The 17,585-nt window shown below is 42.6% G+C and overlaps 3 protein-coding genes across 4 annotated transcripts in view; 1 reads left to right on the top strand and 2 right to left on the bottom strand.

The window, feature by feature from the left end:
- Positions 1-714: 714 nt before the first annotated feature.
- Positions 715-3,419, bottom strand: LOC129841098 (high mobility group protein B2-like). Its single transcript, XM_055909197.1, has 5 exons — positions 3,312-3,419; positions 2,363-2,524; positions 2,044-2,195; positions 1,776-1,950; positions 715-1,664 (listed from the first exon to the last, which is right to left on the bottom strand). Exons 2-5 carry the CDS (start codon positions 2,510-2,512, stop codon positions 1,497-1,499), a joined length of 645 nt encoding a protein of 214 aa, XP_055765172.1. The 5' UTR covers positions 2,513-2,524; positions 3,312-3,419; the 3' UTR covers positions 715-1,496.
- Positions 3,420-10,016: 6,597 nt separating this feature from the next.
- The window catches only part of LOC129841096 (scrapie-responsive protein 1-like), a 32,184-nt gene continuing 24,615 nt past the window's right edge, over positions 10,017-17,585 (bottom strand). For both annotated transcript variants that reach the window (XM_055909194.1, XM_055909193.1), the window contains exons 2-3: positions 11,688-11,945; positions 10,017-11,008 (exon numbers count right to left, since the gene is read on the bottom strand). In XM_055909194.1, coding sequence (XP_055765169.1) covers positions 10,954-11,008; positions 11,688-11,935 — 303 coding nt within the window. In that variant the 5' untranslated portion in view covers positions 11,936-11,945 and the 3' untranslated portion in view covers positions 10,017-10,953. The remainder of the gene's footprint in view (positions 11,009-11,687; positions 11,946-17,585) is intronic.
- The window catches only part of LOC129841092 (centrosomal protein of 44 kDa-like), a 166,829-nt gene continuing 161,717 nt past the window's right edge, over positions 12,474-17,585 (top strand). Inside the window, exon 1 of the transcript XR_008757275.1 lies at positions 12,474-12,731. The gene's annotated coding sequence lies outside the window, so the exon portion shown is untranslated. The remainder of the gene's footprint in view (positions 12,732-17,585) is intronic.

Here is a 17,585-nt window from a genome sequence, read left to right as displayed (position 1 = left end):
CCTGTCTGGCCATATGTCAACCACTCCAACTGCAGTGGATTTGAGACCTACATTTCCCTCAGACCATCTGTGCCCTATTGACTTGTTAGCTGGTAACCACAAGGTCTACAACCAAAGGTGAAAGTCAACCTTACAGCGAGCTAGTCTGATCGGGTGGCAGGTAACCTAGGGGTTAGAGCGTTGGACTTGTAAACGAAAGGTTGCAAGATCTAATACCCGAGCTGACATGGTAAAAATCTGCCATTCTGTTCATAGGCCGTCATTGAAAATAAGAATTTGTCCTAACTGACCTGCCTAGTTAAAGGTAAAACATGAGTTAATAATGAAATCAATGCATTTCACATGACCGGGAATACAGATATGCACCAGTATACCTTAAATAAGGGCATGGATCAGAATCTGGTGTGACCATTTGCCTCATTCAGCACGACATCTTTGCATAGATTGGAATGTTGGCGAGTATGCAGGCTATGGAAGAACTGGGACCATGTTGAAACATAACACAATGGACTTTGATCTTATCACATTCTGTGTTCATTGACCGTAGCTTATGCCTGCCCAAACCATAACCCGGCTCTGACATCAGCAAACCCATTTCCCACACGGTGTAGAGAAGTGAACATTGAGGGGTTGCTAGACTTGGTATGCTGACAGGAATGCCCAACTGCACTCCAACATGAGATGTGACATTGTTGACAAACTGCACATTTGAGCGGCCTTTAATGTATTGTTTAATTGGCTTAATATGCCACATTTGACAGGATTATCTTGGCAAATGAGAAATGCTCCCTAACTGGGTGGTAGAAATACACAGAATATGAGCTTTTATTTCAGCTCATGAAACCCAACATGTTGCATTTATTTTGTTCAGTGTACGTCATGAATTGCCTGAGTATTAAGCTTTTTCATTGAAGTTTTAGTGCAATTTAATAGGTCACTACCTTGAAACTAGTAGCTAACCAACATGGGAGTACATTTGGCCGATTTTACACAGCCAATTCAGATATTTTTCTACCAAGTGGGCTTTTAAATGATCAGATCTGAAAGACCAGTTAGTGGGGTGTGAAAAAAAAAAAATCTGAATATGACTAGTTGTCTAATCACATCCCTAATCTAACTTGTCATCAACAAGGCAAGGAAGTTAATCATAATATACAAAACAAATTTTTATTATAAAAAGAAATTCTACACTGAAACTCCACATTAAAAATGGGTCGCAAACGTCTACACATTTTCCCTTGCATTTCTTAAAAACGGCAGTGGAAACGATATCAATATAGGGCGGAAAAGAACATGCCACCATCCAAAGACAAAACAAGCAGTGCTTCGAGAATAAGAGCTGTTAATTTACAAGACAGCACAATATGACCCCTGTATGCATTATTGCAGCCATTGCACATCACTGTACATGTTCTGAAAAATCCAAAATGCTATAAATGTTACATTGTAAGGTTCACATTGTTTTGCAAATACTCCAGCTCAAGTTTCCAGGCAGTTTAGTCGTCGTCCTCGTCATCCTCCTCTTCCTCGTCATCATCCTCCTCTTCGTCATCATCATCGTCGTCATCATCCATGGGTGCTGCCTTCTTGCCAACAGCTGGCCTGCCAGGGCCACTCTTAGCAGTTGCACCTGCGCCTCCCTTAGCCTTGTAGGCAGCAACATCCTACAACAAACAATTCAGTTAACAAAAATGGACTTGATTCGTGACGCGTCTCCTACAACAGTTCTAGTCAGTCATAAGTGATAGTTGAAGTGGTTTTGGAGTGGACCTTACCTTCTCATACTTCTCCTTCAGCTTGGCGGCCTTTGCTTCGTGTGGCTGCTTGTCTTTGGGAGTCTGCTTACCCCACAGCAGACCCAGCTGCTTGGCGATGTCTCCAATGCCCATGCCTGGGTTATCAGCCTTGATTCTTCCACGGTGTTCAGCACAGAACACAAAAAATGCAGAACTATTGGGGATAGAATGTTGAGAACACATTTAGTTCCAAAATCTGAACAGAACACTACAGAAATCAATACAGTCATATAAGTGGAGTACTTACGGTGGCCTCTTGGGGGCATTGGGGTCCTTCTTTCTCTTTCCTGCTGCCTTAGATCCCTTGGGGGGCACATAACCCTTCATGTCCTTGTCATAACGGACTTTGTCACCCTTGGCCATGTCCTCAAACTTCACCTTCTCTTTTGCAGACATGGTCTGGAAAAGAGAAAAACGGCATTAGTCACACCTCATTGAAGCATCCATGTTGCGCCAAATCCCCACCATTTGATACATTGATTTGCTAACTGTTTCGTAGGCATGCTTTGCCCCGCCCCCCGGAAAAAAAACAACTTTTACATGGCGGCTGCTCAGTCAGAACTTACCCTCCACCTCTCTGAGCATTTCTTTGAGAACTCGGAAAAGTTCACTGAAGTTCCTGGGTGTTTTTTCTTGTGTTCTTCCCGGCACGTCGCAACAAAGAACGCATAGGAAGAAGTCTTTCCCTTCGGCTTATTAGGATCTTTACCCGGCATGGCTGCTATATTCTGAAAAAGTAAAAACATATATTAGGCAAAAATGTAATAAAATCGTAAAATATATAAATAACGTTAAACGGTATGTATTCGGATGGTACCACCGAGTAAACGAGCCACAAACCACTCCACGGGCAGCCCAAGGACGCGAAACCGCGCTAATCCGATTGAGTTCCTGCTTCATTGTGGCTATACGGCTAGGACAATAAGCGTCCCTCCATTTTGTTTCCCGCCTAAACCAAGTCTCCCAACAAATGCAATAAGTAGGATCAAACCATTTATTCGTTGATAATTGGTCATCAGAATGATACCCGTTAGTCATAAATAAACACCGAAAGGTTACCTAAACCATTTCTGCAAGTCTGATCAAAGTTAGTTTAGTAACGACGCTAGCTGGGCTAGCTCAATGGCAGCAAGTATGGAATGCATCGTGCAACATCGCTACCGACTACCTAGCACGATGTTAGCATGTTATGTCTGAAAGAAGTACCCAAAAAGTATTTTCTGGACGGAAAACATTTTAAAATTCTCCTTATCATACTGAACATTCTTGGCTACGACGAGAACAATATATTCTTTAAAAATGTGTTATGGCATCAAGTTAGCTAGCTAAATAGCAACTGCATCACAGCGCGCGCTTCCCAACTTCGCTGGCTTAGTTGAATAAAATAGTTTACCACATATATTCTTCAGTAATCATTTGAGAGGTTTTGCCTTAAGTTAAAAAGCATTCCAAAAACAAACTTTACATGTAGAAAATCACGAAAGACTTGATAGGCGTAGAAGTTCCCTTACTCACCTATTATCCAGCCACACAAATACAATGAGTGCCAATGTAAAGTCCTTCGCACTGTTTTGTGGGTGAGAGACAGTTCGCACAAACTTGATTAAATGTTTTTTAGAGCTCCTCCCGCTTGTCATATACGGTTGGCTGAAATTACGCATTTAAATTTGAATCTGGGACCCAGGGCATGAACGGTGTTTGGATTGGCTGAAGGTCTATATTTTGAGACTATCACGGTTGTCTGTGGCGGCTCAATGGCAAACTCATGTGATTGGCCGGAGTGGGGATTTAAAATAGACGGCGCCAAAAGCCTAAACGCTTTGAAGGGGGTTGTTTGTTGGATGGCCGTTCCCACTGGGTCAGTGCTACCCAAGATCATTGGGACGACCCTACCCTAACCTTAACCCTTACCTAACCTTAACTATTAACCTACCGTAACTATTTACAATGTTGACTGCAATGGGAGTGGTAGTGACGTCCCAAGGATCATATTAACAGGATCCGTTGCCACTGCTAGCCCGTCAGATAATTTAGGAAACAATAGAAATGAACAGTTATTGATTAAAATAAAAACACAATAAAATGTTTGAGCTGCGAGATAACAGATGCCAGTAATCAAGTTGAATGATCATGAAATGAAACTAAAACTTACCAAAAAAATCACAAAAATTAAGCCAATCTGATTTGAGCAACAACATGCGCAGACATTTGAGCTAGATTTCAATATGCAATGCAAATAACATGTGTGTATTCGTTTTCAATATTTCAGACAGTGTTACAACGTTACTACAGAAAGACCCCACACAGACATTGATACGTTTTGCCTGAGCTCTTATACATGCTCAAATGTTTCCATGTGCAAGTGTCCATCTAGCTAGTCAGAAATGTAACAGCAAGCTCCACCATAACCGTAGAACAAGAGCACAAAGGCCAGCAGGGGAACAGCTGTCAGCTGCGTGCGGATGCGACCCCAGTGTGCTCCCACGCTTTGTGTTGTACTACCGAGCCGCAGACACTGTAGCAATGTAAAGCCACGCCACGCGACTGAAGCTTTTGTTTTCAAACAGTCTTAAATCAGGATATCATTGCAATATTGGCCTAGTAGTAGCTTTAAATAGCCTAGTTAAGCCTATAGCCTAGCCTATTGTTGCAGCCTGGTCTCATAGACTAGACGTAATATAGTATATGTAAATCCGGGTCACTCAAATTGGTATGATATGTTACTTTTGATATGCTTATGTAACGGATGTGAAATGGCTAGCTAGTTAGCGGTGGTGCGCGCTAATAGCCTTTCAATCGGTGACGTCACTTACTCTGAGACCTTGAAGTAGTGGTTCCCCTTGCTCTGCAAGGGCCGCGGCTTTTGTGGAGCGATGGGTAACGATGCTTCGTGGGTGACTGTTGTTGATGTGTGCAGAGGGTCCCTGGATCGCGCCCGGGGCGAGGGGACGGACTAAAGTTATACTGTTACATTGATGCTGTTGACCCAGATCACTGGTTGCTGCGGAAAAGGAGGGGGTCGAAAGGGGAGTGAGTGTAACGGATGTGAAATGGCTAGCTAGTTAGCGGTGGTGCGCGCTAATAGCCTTTCAATCGGTGATGTCACTTGCTCTGAGACCTTGAAGTAGTGGTTCCCCTTGCTCTGCAAGCGACGTGGCTTTTGTGGAGCGATGGGTAACGATGCTTTGTGGGTGACTGTTGTTGATATGTGCAGAGGGTCCCTGGTTCGTGCCCGGGTCGGGGCGAGGGGACGGTCTAAAGTTATACTGTTACACTTACATAAGACACATTTTTGCTTAAGGCAAAAAGGGTAGGGTATAATGCGACAGTCTAGCAACCCAAAGGTTGTGAGTGAATCTCATCATCGATAACTTCAGCATTTTAGCTAATTAGCAACTTTTCAACTACGTACTACTTTTTAGCTACTTTGCAACTACTTAGCATGTTAGCTAACCCTTCCCCTAAACCTAACCTTAACCCTTTTAGCTAACCCTAACTTTAACCCTTTAACCTAACTCCTAAACGTAACCCTAACCCCTAGCCTAGCTAATGTCAGCCAACTAGCTAACATTAGCCACCTTGCCACCTAGCTAGAATTCATAGCATATCATATGCTTTGCTAATTCATAACATATTGTATGTTTCGCATATTAATTTCACAAATTTGTAACATATCGTACATTTGCATTTGTTAAATATAATATGAATTGTAACGCGTAACATATAATACAAAATGGGTGATGGACATCCACAAATTAATACATATCATACGAAAGTAAACATATCATACCAAATAGAGGGTACAGAATAATACGTAATGCTCTGAGACCAGGTTGCAGCCAGCATGACAATTGTCCCCTGATCAGTCAGTGCAGCAATCAATACTACAGACAAGTATGTTTATTCTCACAAATGTACATTATCGCAGCATCAATGTGTGTTTGCTAGCTACTGTCCCCATGTTCTTAGCTGCAATTTCAGATAGACCTACTGGGCAACATACCTGAGCTATTTTGATGCATCAGCAATAAATGTACCCATTTTATAACTAATTAGTTCAGGTGTGTGGCGAGTTCGAGCTTGGTGGTCTATTGTTGGGGTCAGCTTTCTAGATTTACTATGTAAAGTAGTAGTCCAATGTTTAAATCATTTATTAAAAACTTATCCTTGCTCTACACTCTTAGAAAAAAGGTGCTACCTAGAACCTGAACAGGTTCTTCGGCTGTCCCCATAGGAGAACCCTTTGAAGAACCATTTTTGGTTCCAGTTAGATCCATTTTGAGTTCCATGTAGAACCCTTTACACAGAGGGTTCTACATAGAACCCAAAATAGTTCTACCTGGAACCAAAAGGGGTTTTACCTGGAACCAGAAAGGGTTCTCCTATGGGGACAGCCGAAGAACCCTTTTGGAACTCTTTTTGTAAGAGTGTAAGCCTAAAACAAACCTATGGCACTTCTCTTGAAAAATGAAAAGGGCCTACTTTGTTGCTAGCATTAGCAATTTTCAGCCGTCTTCACTGTTGTTCTGTCAGTCAGGCTGCTTCATGGTAGAAACTAGGTGGTAGCCTATACAGTTACAACCTGAAATGACTTTTTTCGTAGCAGGTCAGGAGAATTAAGGTAGCAGGTTAGGGGATTTAGGAAAGGTTATAAAAAAGGTTAGAGTTAGCTATCATGCTCTCCTAACCGGTTATGCTTTTAAAAAGTAACTTCCGGTTGTGGCTGTACTCCATCAAGTCACAACCCTGCTTCATTCCTCCTGTTCTGTTTTGCATTCTCACAGCCAGGGCCTCAGCGGAACTGGAGCAGTTCAGCTCAAACTGGTTTAAGTGTGTCAGGAGGAGAAAAAGTAAACAGAGTTGTTGGGGTTGTATGTCAAGATTGATTGCGAGTGTCTTTTCACCTGCAGGCCTCAGCTGCTCAAGTGTCAATGAGGCTGAGCGTCCATGTTGCCACTATGTTGAATGCCGCCATAGCAGCTGCACTTGGAGAGAAAGATTCCTCGAAGGTCCAAGGATCTCCTAGTACAGTAAAGTTTTTTTATTCTCATTCCATAGCACCAAAATAGTAGTATGCTTATGTTATGACATAGTAGGCCCTTGTTTACGCTTGCCAACAAGTGACTAATATTAATTATAATTAGGTTGGTTCTTACATTTGTCCTATTTCACACATGTACAAGTGTGTATTAAACACCTGTACATTGTAAATTAGCTTTTTGCATATCCCTCTCCCCCCCGAGTCACCCTTGGATGTGGGGTCACAGCCAAGGATAAGCCATTATTGATGGCAACCTTGGAGCAATTAGGGTTAAGTGCCTTGCTCAAGGGCACAGACAGATTTTTTATCTAGTCGGCACAGGGATTCAAACCAGTGACCTTTCGGTTACTGGCCCAACACTCTTAACCGATAGGCTACCTGCCACCCCAGAGGCCTACACCAGAAGCTGGGCAAATTGGAAAGTCACAATTAAGCACTGTAAAAAAAAATTGCAGAGGTGAATTTGTGGCTAACCTATAGTAAATGTGGACAAATAGCATACCAAATGGTTAGATATCAAATGAAAGATAAGGCCACAAGACAAAAGATGTAAAGTAGATGCACAAGGTTTCCTTTCTAGCCTCACCAACACAGCCGTTCTCACCCAGCCCCATAGTAAAAGCACATAGCCTCACAAGCAAAAGGAGCTGACAAGACAATCAGCATTAGCATAAAACTGTAAGCCCCCCAGTTGTTTACCAATGGGCCCAACTGACAAAACACCCTTTCACATACTCACTAGACCCGAGATCCTATTCATACTGGATCCTCGTTGTGGGAAGCAGATGACTTTATCCACAGGGTGTCAAACATAGATATTAAAGGTGGCAGGAGAGTGCAGGCTCGATTCCTCTCCAATTACCATCCTCAGTACTGAGTTTTTCGCACGAGTTACATTGCAAACAGTGGATTGATTTGTCTCAACTTGTATATGATTTTAGACATAGGGGAAAACAGGATAGCAGTTTATGGGTGGTTTATGTGTGTTGACTTTGAACTGAGGACTGAAGTAGTGAAGTACTTTGGGCTCCCGAGTGGCGCAGCGGTCTAAGGCACTGCATCTCAGTGCTTGAGGCATCACTACAGACACCCTGGTTCTAATTGGGAGTTCGATAGGGCGGCGCACAATAGGACCAGTGTCACCCGGGTTTGGCCAGTGTAGACCGTCACTGTAAATAAGAATTTGTTCTTAATTGACTTGCCCAGTTAAATAAAGGTAAAAATATATATATTAAAAAATATATATATATACACTGCTCAAAAAAATAAAGGGAACACTTAAACAACACAATGTAACTCCAAGTCAATCACACTTCTGTGAAATCAAACTGTCCACTTAGGAAGCAACACTGATTGACAATAAATTTCACATGCTGTTGTGCAAATGGAATAGACAAAAGGTGGAAATTATAGGCAATTAGCAAGACACCCCCAATAAAGGAGTGGTTCTGCAGGTGGTGACCACAGACCACTTCTCAGTTCCTATGCTTCCTGGCTGATGTTTGGTCACTTTTGAATGCTGGCGGTGCTTTCACTCTAGTGGTAGCATGAGACGGAGTCTACAACCCACACAAGTGGCTCAGGTAGTGCAGCTCATCCAGGATGGCACATCAATGCGAGCTGTGGCAAGAAGGTTTGCTGTGTCTGTCAGCGTAGTGTCCAGAGCATGGAGGCGCTACCAGGAGACAGGCCAGTACATCAGGAGACGTGGAGGAGGCCGTAAGAGGGCAACAACCCAGCAGCAGGTCCGCTACCTCCGCCTTTGTGCAAGGAGGAGCAGGTGGAGCACTGCCAGAGCCCTGCAAAATGACCTCCAGCAGGCCACAAATGTGCATGTGTCTGCTCAAACGGTCAGAAACAGACTCCATGAGGGTGGTATGAGGGCCCGACGTCCACAGGTGGGGGTTGTGCTTACAGCCCAACACCGTGCAGGACGTTTGGCATTTGCCAGAGAACACCAAGATTGGCAAATTCGCCACTGGCGCCCTGTGCTCTTCACAGATGAAAGAAGGTTCACACGCACATGTGACAGATGTGACAGAGTCTGGAGACGCCGTGGAGAAAGTTCTGCTGCCTGCAACATCCTCCAGCATGACCGGTTTGGCGGTGGGTCAGTCATGGTGTGGGGTGGCATTTCTTTGTGGGGCCGCACAGCCCTCGCCAGAGGTAGCCTGACTGCCATTAGGTACCGAGATGAGCTTCTCAGACCCCTTGTGAGACCATATGCTGGTGCGGTTGGCCCTGGGTTCCTCCTAATGCAAGACAATGCTAGACCTCATGTGGCTGGAGTGTGTCAGCAGTTCCTGCAAGAGGAAGGCATTGATGCTATGGACTGGCCCGCCCGTTCCCCAGACCTGAATCCAATTGAGCACATCTGGGACATCATGTGTCGCTCCATCCACCAACGCCACGTTGCACCACAGACTGTCCAGGAGTTGGCGGATGCTTTAGTCCAGGTCTGGGAGGAGATCCCTCAGGAGACCATCCGCCACCTCATCAGGAGCATGCCCAGGCCTTGTAGGGAGGTCATACAGGCATGTGGAGTCCACACACACTACTGAGCCTCATTTTGACTTGTTTTAAGGACATTACATCAAAGTTGGATCAGCCTGTAGTGTGGTTTTCCACTTTAATTTTGAGTATGACTCCAAATCCAGACCTCCATGGGTTGATAAATTTGATTTCCATTGATAATTTTTGTGTGATTTTGTTGTCAGCACATTCAACTATGTAAAGAAAAAAGTATTAATAAGAATATTTCATTCATTCATATCTAGGATGTGTTATTTTAGTGTTCCCTTAATTGTTTTGAGCAGTGTATATATATGTATATATATACATGTATATATACATATATATATAATGGTGAGATGCATTTGTGCGATTTGACATCCTTCTCTGTGGGCCTATTCTACAGTTACTGGAGTCTATTATCAGTGACTGAGAATAACAGTGAATCCGTGAATAAATCTTACCCACTCAAGAACCTTAATTCAGTTTGTTTACATAGAGCAGTAGAACAATCTCTTCTAATTACAACAATATTAATCAGTGATATTTTGTAACTGACTGACAAAAGCAAGTTTATCAACAACAAACTGAAACATAACAAGCTCACAAAGGAAACATGAGCCACAAAGGTGGTTTCATAATACAACAAGTAAGGCCTGCAGGCAAAATAACACTCAAACCGATCTGTTTATTAATATTCTCACATACAGTGTTGTAATTGATATAAAATCATTGGATAAGTACAGGGAGACTTCGTGGAGCAGTAGAACAACTTGTTAAAACAGCTACACCAGTCTAGGTGATCTGTAGTGCTATGTTATTTACATTTTAGTCATTTAGCAGACGCTCTGATCCAAAGCGACTTACAGTTAGTTAGGCCTAGTAACACACACAATAATATAATCCTTTTGCAAAGACATGTACAATACAGTTGTACAGCCTACTTGTTTCAGCCATGCAAAATCATGCTTCATAGGCTCATCACAACATCACATTTTATGATCCTGCTGACATTTACGGAATTTAATAGCCTTGAATATAAAATGGAATGTCTCTCAAGAATGGCATACTATTAACTATTGAATAATATTTTGGCATGTGCAACAACTCAATATAAAGGCACACTCGTGGTATTACAGTATTATTGCCAAATAGTGAGACCTGTTTACGTTTGGGTGTAAATAATGGGTGTGTCACATCATTTTGAATGCCAAATAAAGGGTCTGCCAAATCAGATATACAAGCGTTGAACTGTAGACTTGGCAAAGGAGGGACACGGGTTGCATTTATTGAATTGTCTTCACAGATAATAAATATACTGGGTGCTGTATTTGAGACTGAAAACAATGCATTTTATTTGTAGGCCCAAGTATTGTGAAAGGTGGGCCTCTTTTTTTCAGCTTCAACGCTTGTGCTTTTGTTTTAGCTCCAGCCTTCTGAACCTGTCGTTGTTGTAGCTGTCTCCAAGTGAAGAATGAAATGCATGTAATTCTGTAGTCCGGATTGGATGGGCCCATCCCCCCTGGCTCCATTAACTCTTTACTCTTGTTTCAATTCAGAAGATTGCACCGTCCGTGTTCGCTGTCCATTCAATCGACTGATGGCTCAGATGGTTTTGCATGGAATTATAAAGGAGATTTTGGGTCCAAAGAAGACATCCCTGGAACAACATAAAAAATACAAACATGTGTTTAGTATTTTGACCATATTAGCCTTGGAATCCAAGACTATGGTAAACTGTCCATGACTTTCTAGTGGATGGGCCATGTGGTTCAGGAGAGAATGGCCTAGTTAATGAAGGAAGCATCTAGTCAAGAATGGCATTATTTTCAATTGATAAACTGATCAACTGTGATTGCAAACTGATAAGCTCCGTGTATCTGTTTGATTTCCAGGCATATAGTGCCTCTTTAAAGGAAAAACACTTCTCTGTAGTCAACAGCTGACTAAAAACAGCCAAAATGCATAGGCCTAGCCATAGCGTATTTGCATTACATGAGCAAAGGCCACGACGTAAAAACAGCACGAATGACCTTTTAACTGACCAGTGAAACAAAAGTCAACTCCACATCACAGCTCACTGCAAGGCAGCAGGCACACGGGCTTGACTGTATTAATAGGTGGCTTATGATAATCACAATGTAGGCAGTGTTCACTGGGCAGCCTGTGACTGGATCCAATTCGTTCCCAACTATAATTGCCCGCCGGCCTCCATTAGGCCTCCAGTGCACATAACAGCACCACAGAGCCATCCACTGTTCCAGAACTGTATTAACAGAGACTGTATATGTGTGCTGAACATGGGCGCCTCCTACTGGCGGAGAATGATATTGCTGTACCTTGGGCAGCAGAGGAGCTCACTGAAGTTACAGTAGCACACCATGTCGCATTTGTTCCCCTCCCAGAAATGGTTCTGCAGGGAATCGATGGGTCGCATGGTCGCAACTCCGTTGGAGATGCCAACATTGCGACAGTCCCTGTCCTTCAAGACTTTCTTGTAGCAGGACCAGCGGTTTGATGGAATGGCCTCGCTGCCCATTGCCAACAGTCCAACCAAGAGAATAGCAGCAATGAGTAGTGCCTTCATTTTGATCAAGCTGTAAATAGGACAACATAATTTATATAATTGGTTAGAATGTCTCTAAAGTCACCCCAGTCATTAATATATAAATACACAAATCCAACCCACAAAAAAATATATTCCCGTTAGGGCCATTAGTAGGGTCTGAGTTTTAGTAAGGTCCAGAGGGCCATTTTTTGAAAGTTTATATTGCATTTCTATCAAATAAAACAAATCGAAAATGCTATTTGGAGAGCAAATACAGACAAAAACGTACCCAGCTATTATCACATTGGTTGCTGTAGCTTCATTTACCTCAGTTGATCAACAAAACACGTAGCCTATTAGTTCTACAATTTGCCACTACACATTAACTCACATTAACTCAGCACCGAGATGAAAAACTTCAATATGTAGAGAGGGATTTGTTAGAATATTTATTTATTTATTAACAAAACGAAAACAAATATGTTTGCTTTACAGAACTTTGTATTTCAATGTCCTGCAATTCTACACATTTCGTTATGGGCGGTGCAGTTTAAATGCTAATTTCCTGCAATTGGATACATTTTGCCATGACTTATGCCATGTTAAAGATGTAAAGTCACACGTATAGAGGACCTGCGTGGTTCTGGTACAGGTTCCGACCGACATTTTCGCTTATACAATCGACCTGTGGACACCATAGATCGCAATGGCTTGAATCGAGCGGTAACGCGGGTTCATAACGACTCATTAGTGTATCTCTTCCGCCTGTGTGATTTTAGGACAGAGAGGAAGAGGAATAGAGATGCCCAACTCGGCGGAAAGATGTCTCATTTCAGTAGGTGGCGTTTTTTCGTTGTTTCGCCCACCAAGCAAAGCGTTTTTGTATGGAAGTCAATGAGAGAGTGTTGAATTTGGTAAACCCAAAAAATGTATTTGCTATGGTAGGTTTATTTCATCCAATAATAGTTTCCTAATGGTTACATTGTTACGAGTGTATTGATATAAGTAGGGCACGTGACATCCCGGCAATTTTGAGAAAAAACACTTTATATGGGTGTTGTCTCGAGATGGCTACGCATATTTATTGCATGAGGCCAGTAGTGTAGCGTCTGTCTCCATTGAATACAGGCAGTTGACGTCAACAACCCTCATCGAATTTACAAAAGATATTACAATCATTAGATGTATCCACCAATTCAAAGAAAGAATAGGCGAGATCTAGACAGCACACCATACCGCTTTGTGGACAGCGAGACATGTGTCTTGTCAGTATATCCATAATCTTTGTTAAAGGTGTGAAATCTGACACCACTTGAAGCTGGGACGTCCCTCCTACCATTTCATTCGCTCTTCCGACTGTCCATCAACTCCTGTCTAAACCGTCCATCACAGCCGCTGACAAAGCACATGCCTTAAAATCCTGACATCGTAGCCCAACAGGATAGAGTGCTTTCGTTGCTCGAGCACATTCAGAGATCGATTTATAACCAACTTTATCACAATAATCTAAAAAGATTAATCGTTTTTAAACAATAAACACTTTTTGTTTGTCCTAGACAGACAATAGTAAGATGAAAGGCGAGTTCAGGAAGCCAAGCTAGAGCTCTCTTGTGTGACGGTCACACACAGCGGTGGGGGCAGACGTTTTGATCAAGAGAGACCTGCATATTTTATCTAATACTAGACATACAAATATGTATTTTTACAGTTATAAGGAAGGTGAAATCTAAAAGTTATTATTTTTATAATTTCATTATACTATATTTCAAGCGTTATTCATACAGTTTTGTTGAATAGGAAATACATACAAAATAAGAATCATATTTTTACTTGTGTACTTGAGCTTGTGTCCTCAAAAGTGACTACACCTCAGCAAGTTGTAACTATTTTTATCAGAAAGGTGAGATTTCAACCTTTCTTGGAGTAGGCAGCATTACTTATGGCCCTCTCATGATAAATAATTTGTTTTGGTGATTACGTAGATTACATTTTAGATTACATTTAGTTACATTTAAGAGATATGATATCTGAGTGAGCATGAATAATAAAATGGGGGCCCCCTGGAGGTCAGGGTCCCTGGGCACGTAATTCAGCCATGATTACTAAAAGTTCATATAGCTGGCTAGACTAATTTGACTAATTAACCAATCTTCAAAATGTTAACTGATATGGACTAATTGAGTGACCGTCAGTCAGTGACATATAAGAAGTGGAAAACTGCTGACGCACAACCAAATTTCGAAAATTCACCAATTGTACAATTCTAACTGTCAACAGTAAATTGAGACCCCAACTTCTTTGTGAGCAACACCACTATAGATTTGGCCTTGTGTTTTAGGTTATTCTCCTGCTGAAAGGTGAATTCACCCCCCCCCCCCCCAGTTCTTAACTATTACAAGCAAACCCATAACATGATCGAATCAAATGAAATAAAATTTTGCGCCGAATACAATAGGTGTAGACCTTACAGTGAAATGCTTACTTATGAGACTATAACCAACAATGCAGTTAAAAATAATACAGGTAAGAATGAGAAATAAAAGTAATTAAAGAGCAGCAGTAAAATAACAATAGTGAGACTAAATACAGGGGGGGGGGGGGGGGGGTACCGGTACAGAGTCAATGTGCGGGGGCACTGGTTAGTTGAGGTAATACGTACAGTTGAAGTCGGAAGTTTACATAAACTTAGGTTGGAGTCATTAAAACTTTTTCACTCCACAAATTTCTTGTTAACAAACTATAGTTTTGGCAAGTCGGTTAGGACATCTACTTTGTGCATAACAAGTAATTTTTCCAACAATTGTTTACAGACCGATCATTTCACTTATAATTCACTGTATAACAATTCCAGTGGGTCAGAGGTTTAAATACACTAAGTTGACTGTGCCTTTAAACAGCTTGGAAAATTCCAGAAAATTATGTCATGGCTTCAGAAGCTTCTGATAGGCTAATTGACATAATTTGAGTCAATTGGAGGTGTACCTGTGGATGTATTTCAAGGCCTTCCTTCAAACTCAGTGCCTCTTTGCTTGACATCATAGGAAAATCAAAAGAAATCAGCCAAAACCTCATCAAATAAATGTAGACCTCCAAAAGTCTGGTTCATCCTTGGGAGCAATTTCCAAATGCATGAAGGTACCACGTTCATCTGTACAAACAATAGTACGCAAGTATAAACACCATGGGACCGCGCAGCCGTCATACCGCTCAGGAAGGAGACGCGTTCTGTCTCCTAGAGATGAACATACTTTGGTGCGAAAAGTGCAAATCAATTCCAGAACAACAGCAAAGGACCTTGTGAAGATGCTGGAGGAAACCGGTACAAAAGTATCTATATCCACAGTAAAAACGAGTCCTATATCGACATAATCTGAAAGGCCGCTCAGCAAGGAAAAAGCCACTGCTCCAAAACCGCCATAAAAAAGCCAGACTACGGTTTGCAACTGCACATGGGGACAAAGGTCATACTTTTTGGAGAAATGTCCTCTGGTCTGATTAAACTAAAATAGAATTGTTTGGCCATAATGACCATAGTTATGTTTGGAGGAAAAAGGGGGAGGCTTGCAAGCCGAAGAACATCATCCCAACCGTGAAGCATGGAGGTGGCAGGATCATGTTGTGGGGGTGCTTTGCTGCAGGAGGGACTGGTGCACTTCACAAAATAGATGGCACCATGAGGGAGGAAAATTATGTGGATGTATTGAAGCAACATCTCAAGACATCAGTCAGGAAGTTACAGCTTGGTCGCAAATGGGTCTTCCAAATGGACAATGACCCCAAGCATACTTCCAAAGTTGTGGCAAAATGGCTTAAGGACAACAAAGGAAAGGTATTGGAGTGGCCATCACAAAGCCCAGACCTCAATCCTATAGAAAATGTGCGGGCAGAATCGAAAACGCGTGTGCGAGCAAGGATGTCTACAAACCTGACTCGGTTACACCAGCTCTGTCAGGAGGAATGAGCCAAAATTCACCCAACTTATTGTGGGAAGCTTGTGGAAGGCTAGCCAAAATATTTGACCCAAGTTAAACAATTTAAAGGCAATGTTACCAAATACTAATTGAGTGTATGTAAACTTCTGACCCACTGGGAATGTGATGAAAGAAATAAAAGCTGAAATAAATAATTCTCTACTATTATTCTGACATTTCACATTTTTTAAATAAAGTGGTGATCCTAACTGATCTAAGACAGGGAATCTTTACTAGGATTAAATGTCAGGAATTGTGAAAAACTGAGTTTAATGTATTTGGCTAAGGTGTATGCAAACTTCTGCTTCAACTGTACATGTAGGTAGAGTTATTAACGTGACTATGCATAGACGATAACAACAGAGAGTAGCAGCGATGTAAAAGGGGGGGTGGGGGGGGTGGTGCAATGCAAGTAGTGTGTCAAGCCATTTGATTAGATGTTCAGGAGTCTTATGGTTTGGGGTTAGAAGCTGTTTAGAAATCTCTTGGACCTAGACTTGGCGCTCCGGTACCACTTCCCGTGCAGTAGCAGGGAGAACAGTCTAGGACTAGGGTGGCTGGAGTCTTTGACAATTTTTAGGGCCTACCTCTGAATAGGTTTTGTCGTGCCCTCTTCACGACTGTGTGCTTGGACCATGTTAGTTTGTTGATGATGTGGACACCAAGGAACTTGAAGCTCTCAACCTGCTCCTCTGTAGCCCCGTCGATGAGAATGGGGGACGTGCTCAGTCCTCTTTTTCCTGTAGTCCACAATCATCTCCTTTGTCTTGATCACATTGAGGGAGAGGTTGTTGTCCTGGCACCACACGGCCACGTCTCTGACCTCCTCCCTATAGGCTGTCTCGTCGTTGTCGGTGATTAGGCCTACCACTGTTCTGTCATCGGCAAACTTAATGATGGTGCTGGAGTCGTGCCTGGTCGTGCAGTCATGAGTGAAAAGGGAGTACAGACGAAGACTGCGCACGCACCCCTGAGGGGCCCCTGTGTTGAGGATCAACGTGGCGGATGGGTTGTTACCTACCCTTACCACCTGGGGGCGGCCCATCAGGAAGTCCAGGATCCAGTTGTAGAAGGAGATGTTTAGTCCCTGGGTTCTTAGCTTATTGATGAGCTTTGAGGGCACTATGGTGTTGAACGCTGAGCTGTAGTCAATGAATAGCATTCTCACATGGGTGTTCCTTTTTTTCCAGGTGGGAAAAGGCAGTGTGGAGTGCGATAGAGATTGCACCATCTGTGGATCTGTTGGGGCGGTATGCAAATTAGTGTGGGTCTAGGGTTTCTAGGATAATGGTGTTGATGTGAGCCATGACCAGCATTTTAAAGCACTTCATGGCTACAGACGTGAGTGCTATGGGTTGGTAGTCATTTAGGCAGGTTACCTTAGTGTTATTGGGCACAGGCACTGTGGTGGTCTGCTTAAAACATGTTGGTATTACAGACTCGGACAAGGAGTGGTTGAAAATGTCAGTGAAGACACTTGCCAGTTGGTCAGCGCATGCTCGCAGTCCTGGTAATCCGTCTGGCCCTGCGGCCTTGTGAATGTTGACCTGTTTAAAGGTCTTACTCACATTATCTGCGGAGAGCGTGATCACACAGTCTTTCGGAACAGCTGGTGCTCTCACGCATGTTTCAGTGTTATTTGCCTCAAAGCGAGCATAGAAGTAGTTTAGCTTGTCTTGTAGGCTTGTGTCACTGGCCAGCTCTGGGCTGTGTTTCCC

The sequence above is a fragment of the Salvelinus fontinalis genome, chromosome 42 (genome assembly GCF_029448725.1).
Source record: "Salvelinus fontinalis isolate EN_2023a chromosome 42, ASM2944872v1, whole genome shotgun sequence".
Classification (NCBI taxonomy): Eukaryota; Metazoa; Chordata; class Actinopteri; order Salmoniformes; family Salmonidae; genus Salvelinus; species Salvelinus fontinalis.
Note: the sequence above shows the minus strand (reverse complement) of the source record. Positions and strands in the feature narration are given on the sequence as shown.

Coding starts and splice junctions, on each gene's coding strand:
- LOC129841098 (XM_055909197.1), bottom strand. CDS start 2,512: ATGCCGGGTAAAGATCCTAATAAGCCGAAGGGAAAGACTTCTTCCTAT. Junction 1,951..2,043: donor AATGCCCCCAAGAGGCCACC/GTAAGTACTCCA, acceptor TATCCCCAATAG/TTCTGCATTTTTTGTGTTCT. Junction 1,665..1,775: donor TGAAGGAGAAGTATGAGAAG/GTAAGGTCCACT, acceptor TGTTTGTTGTAG/GATGTTGCTGCCTACAAGGC.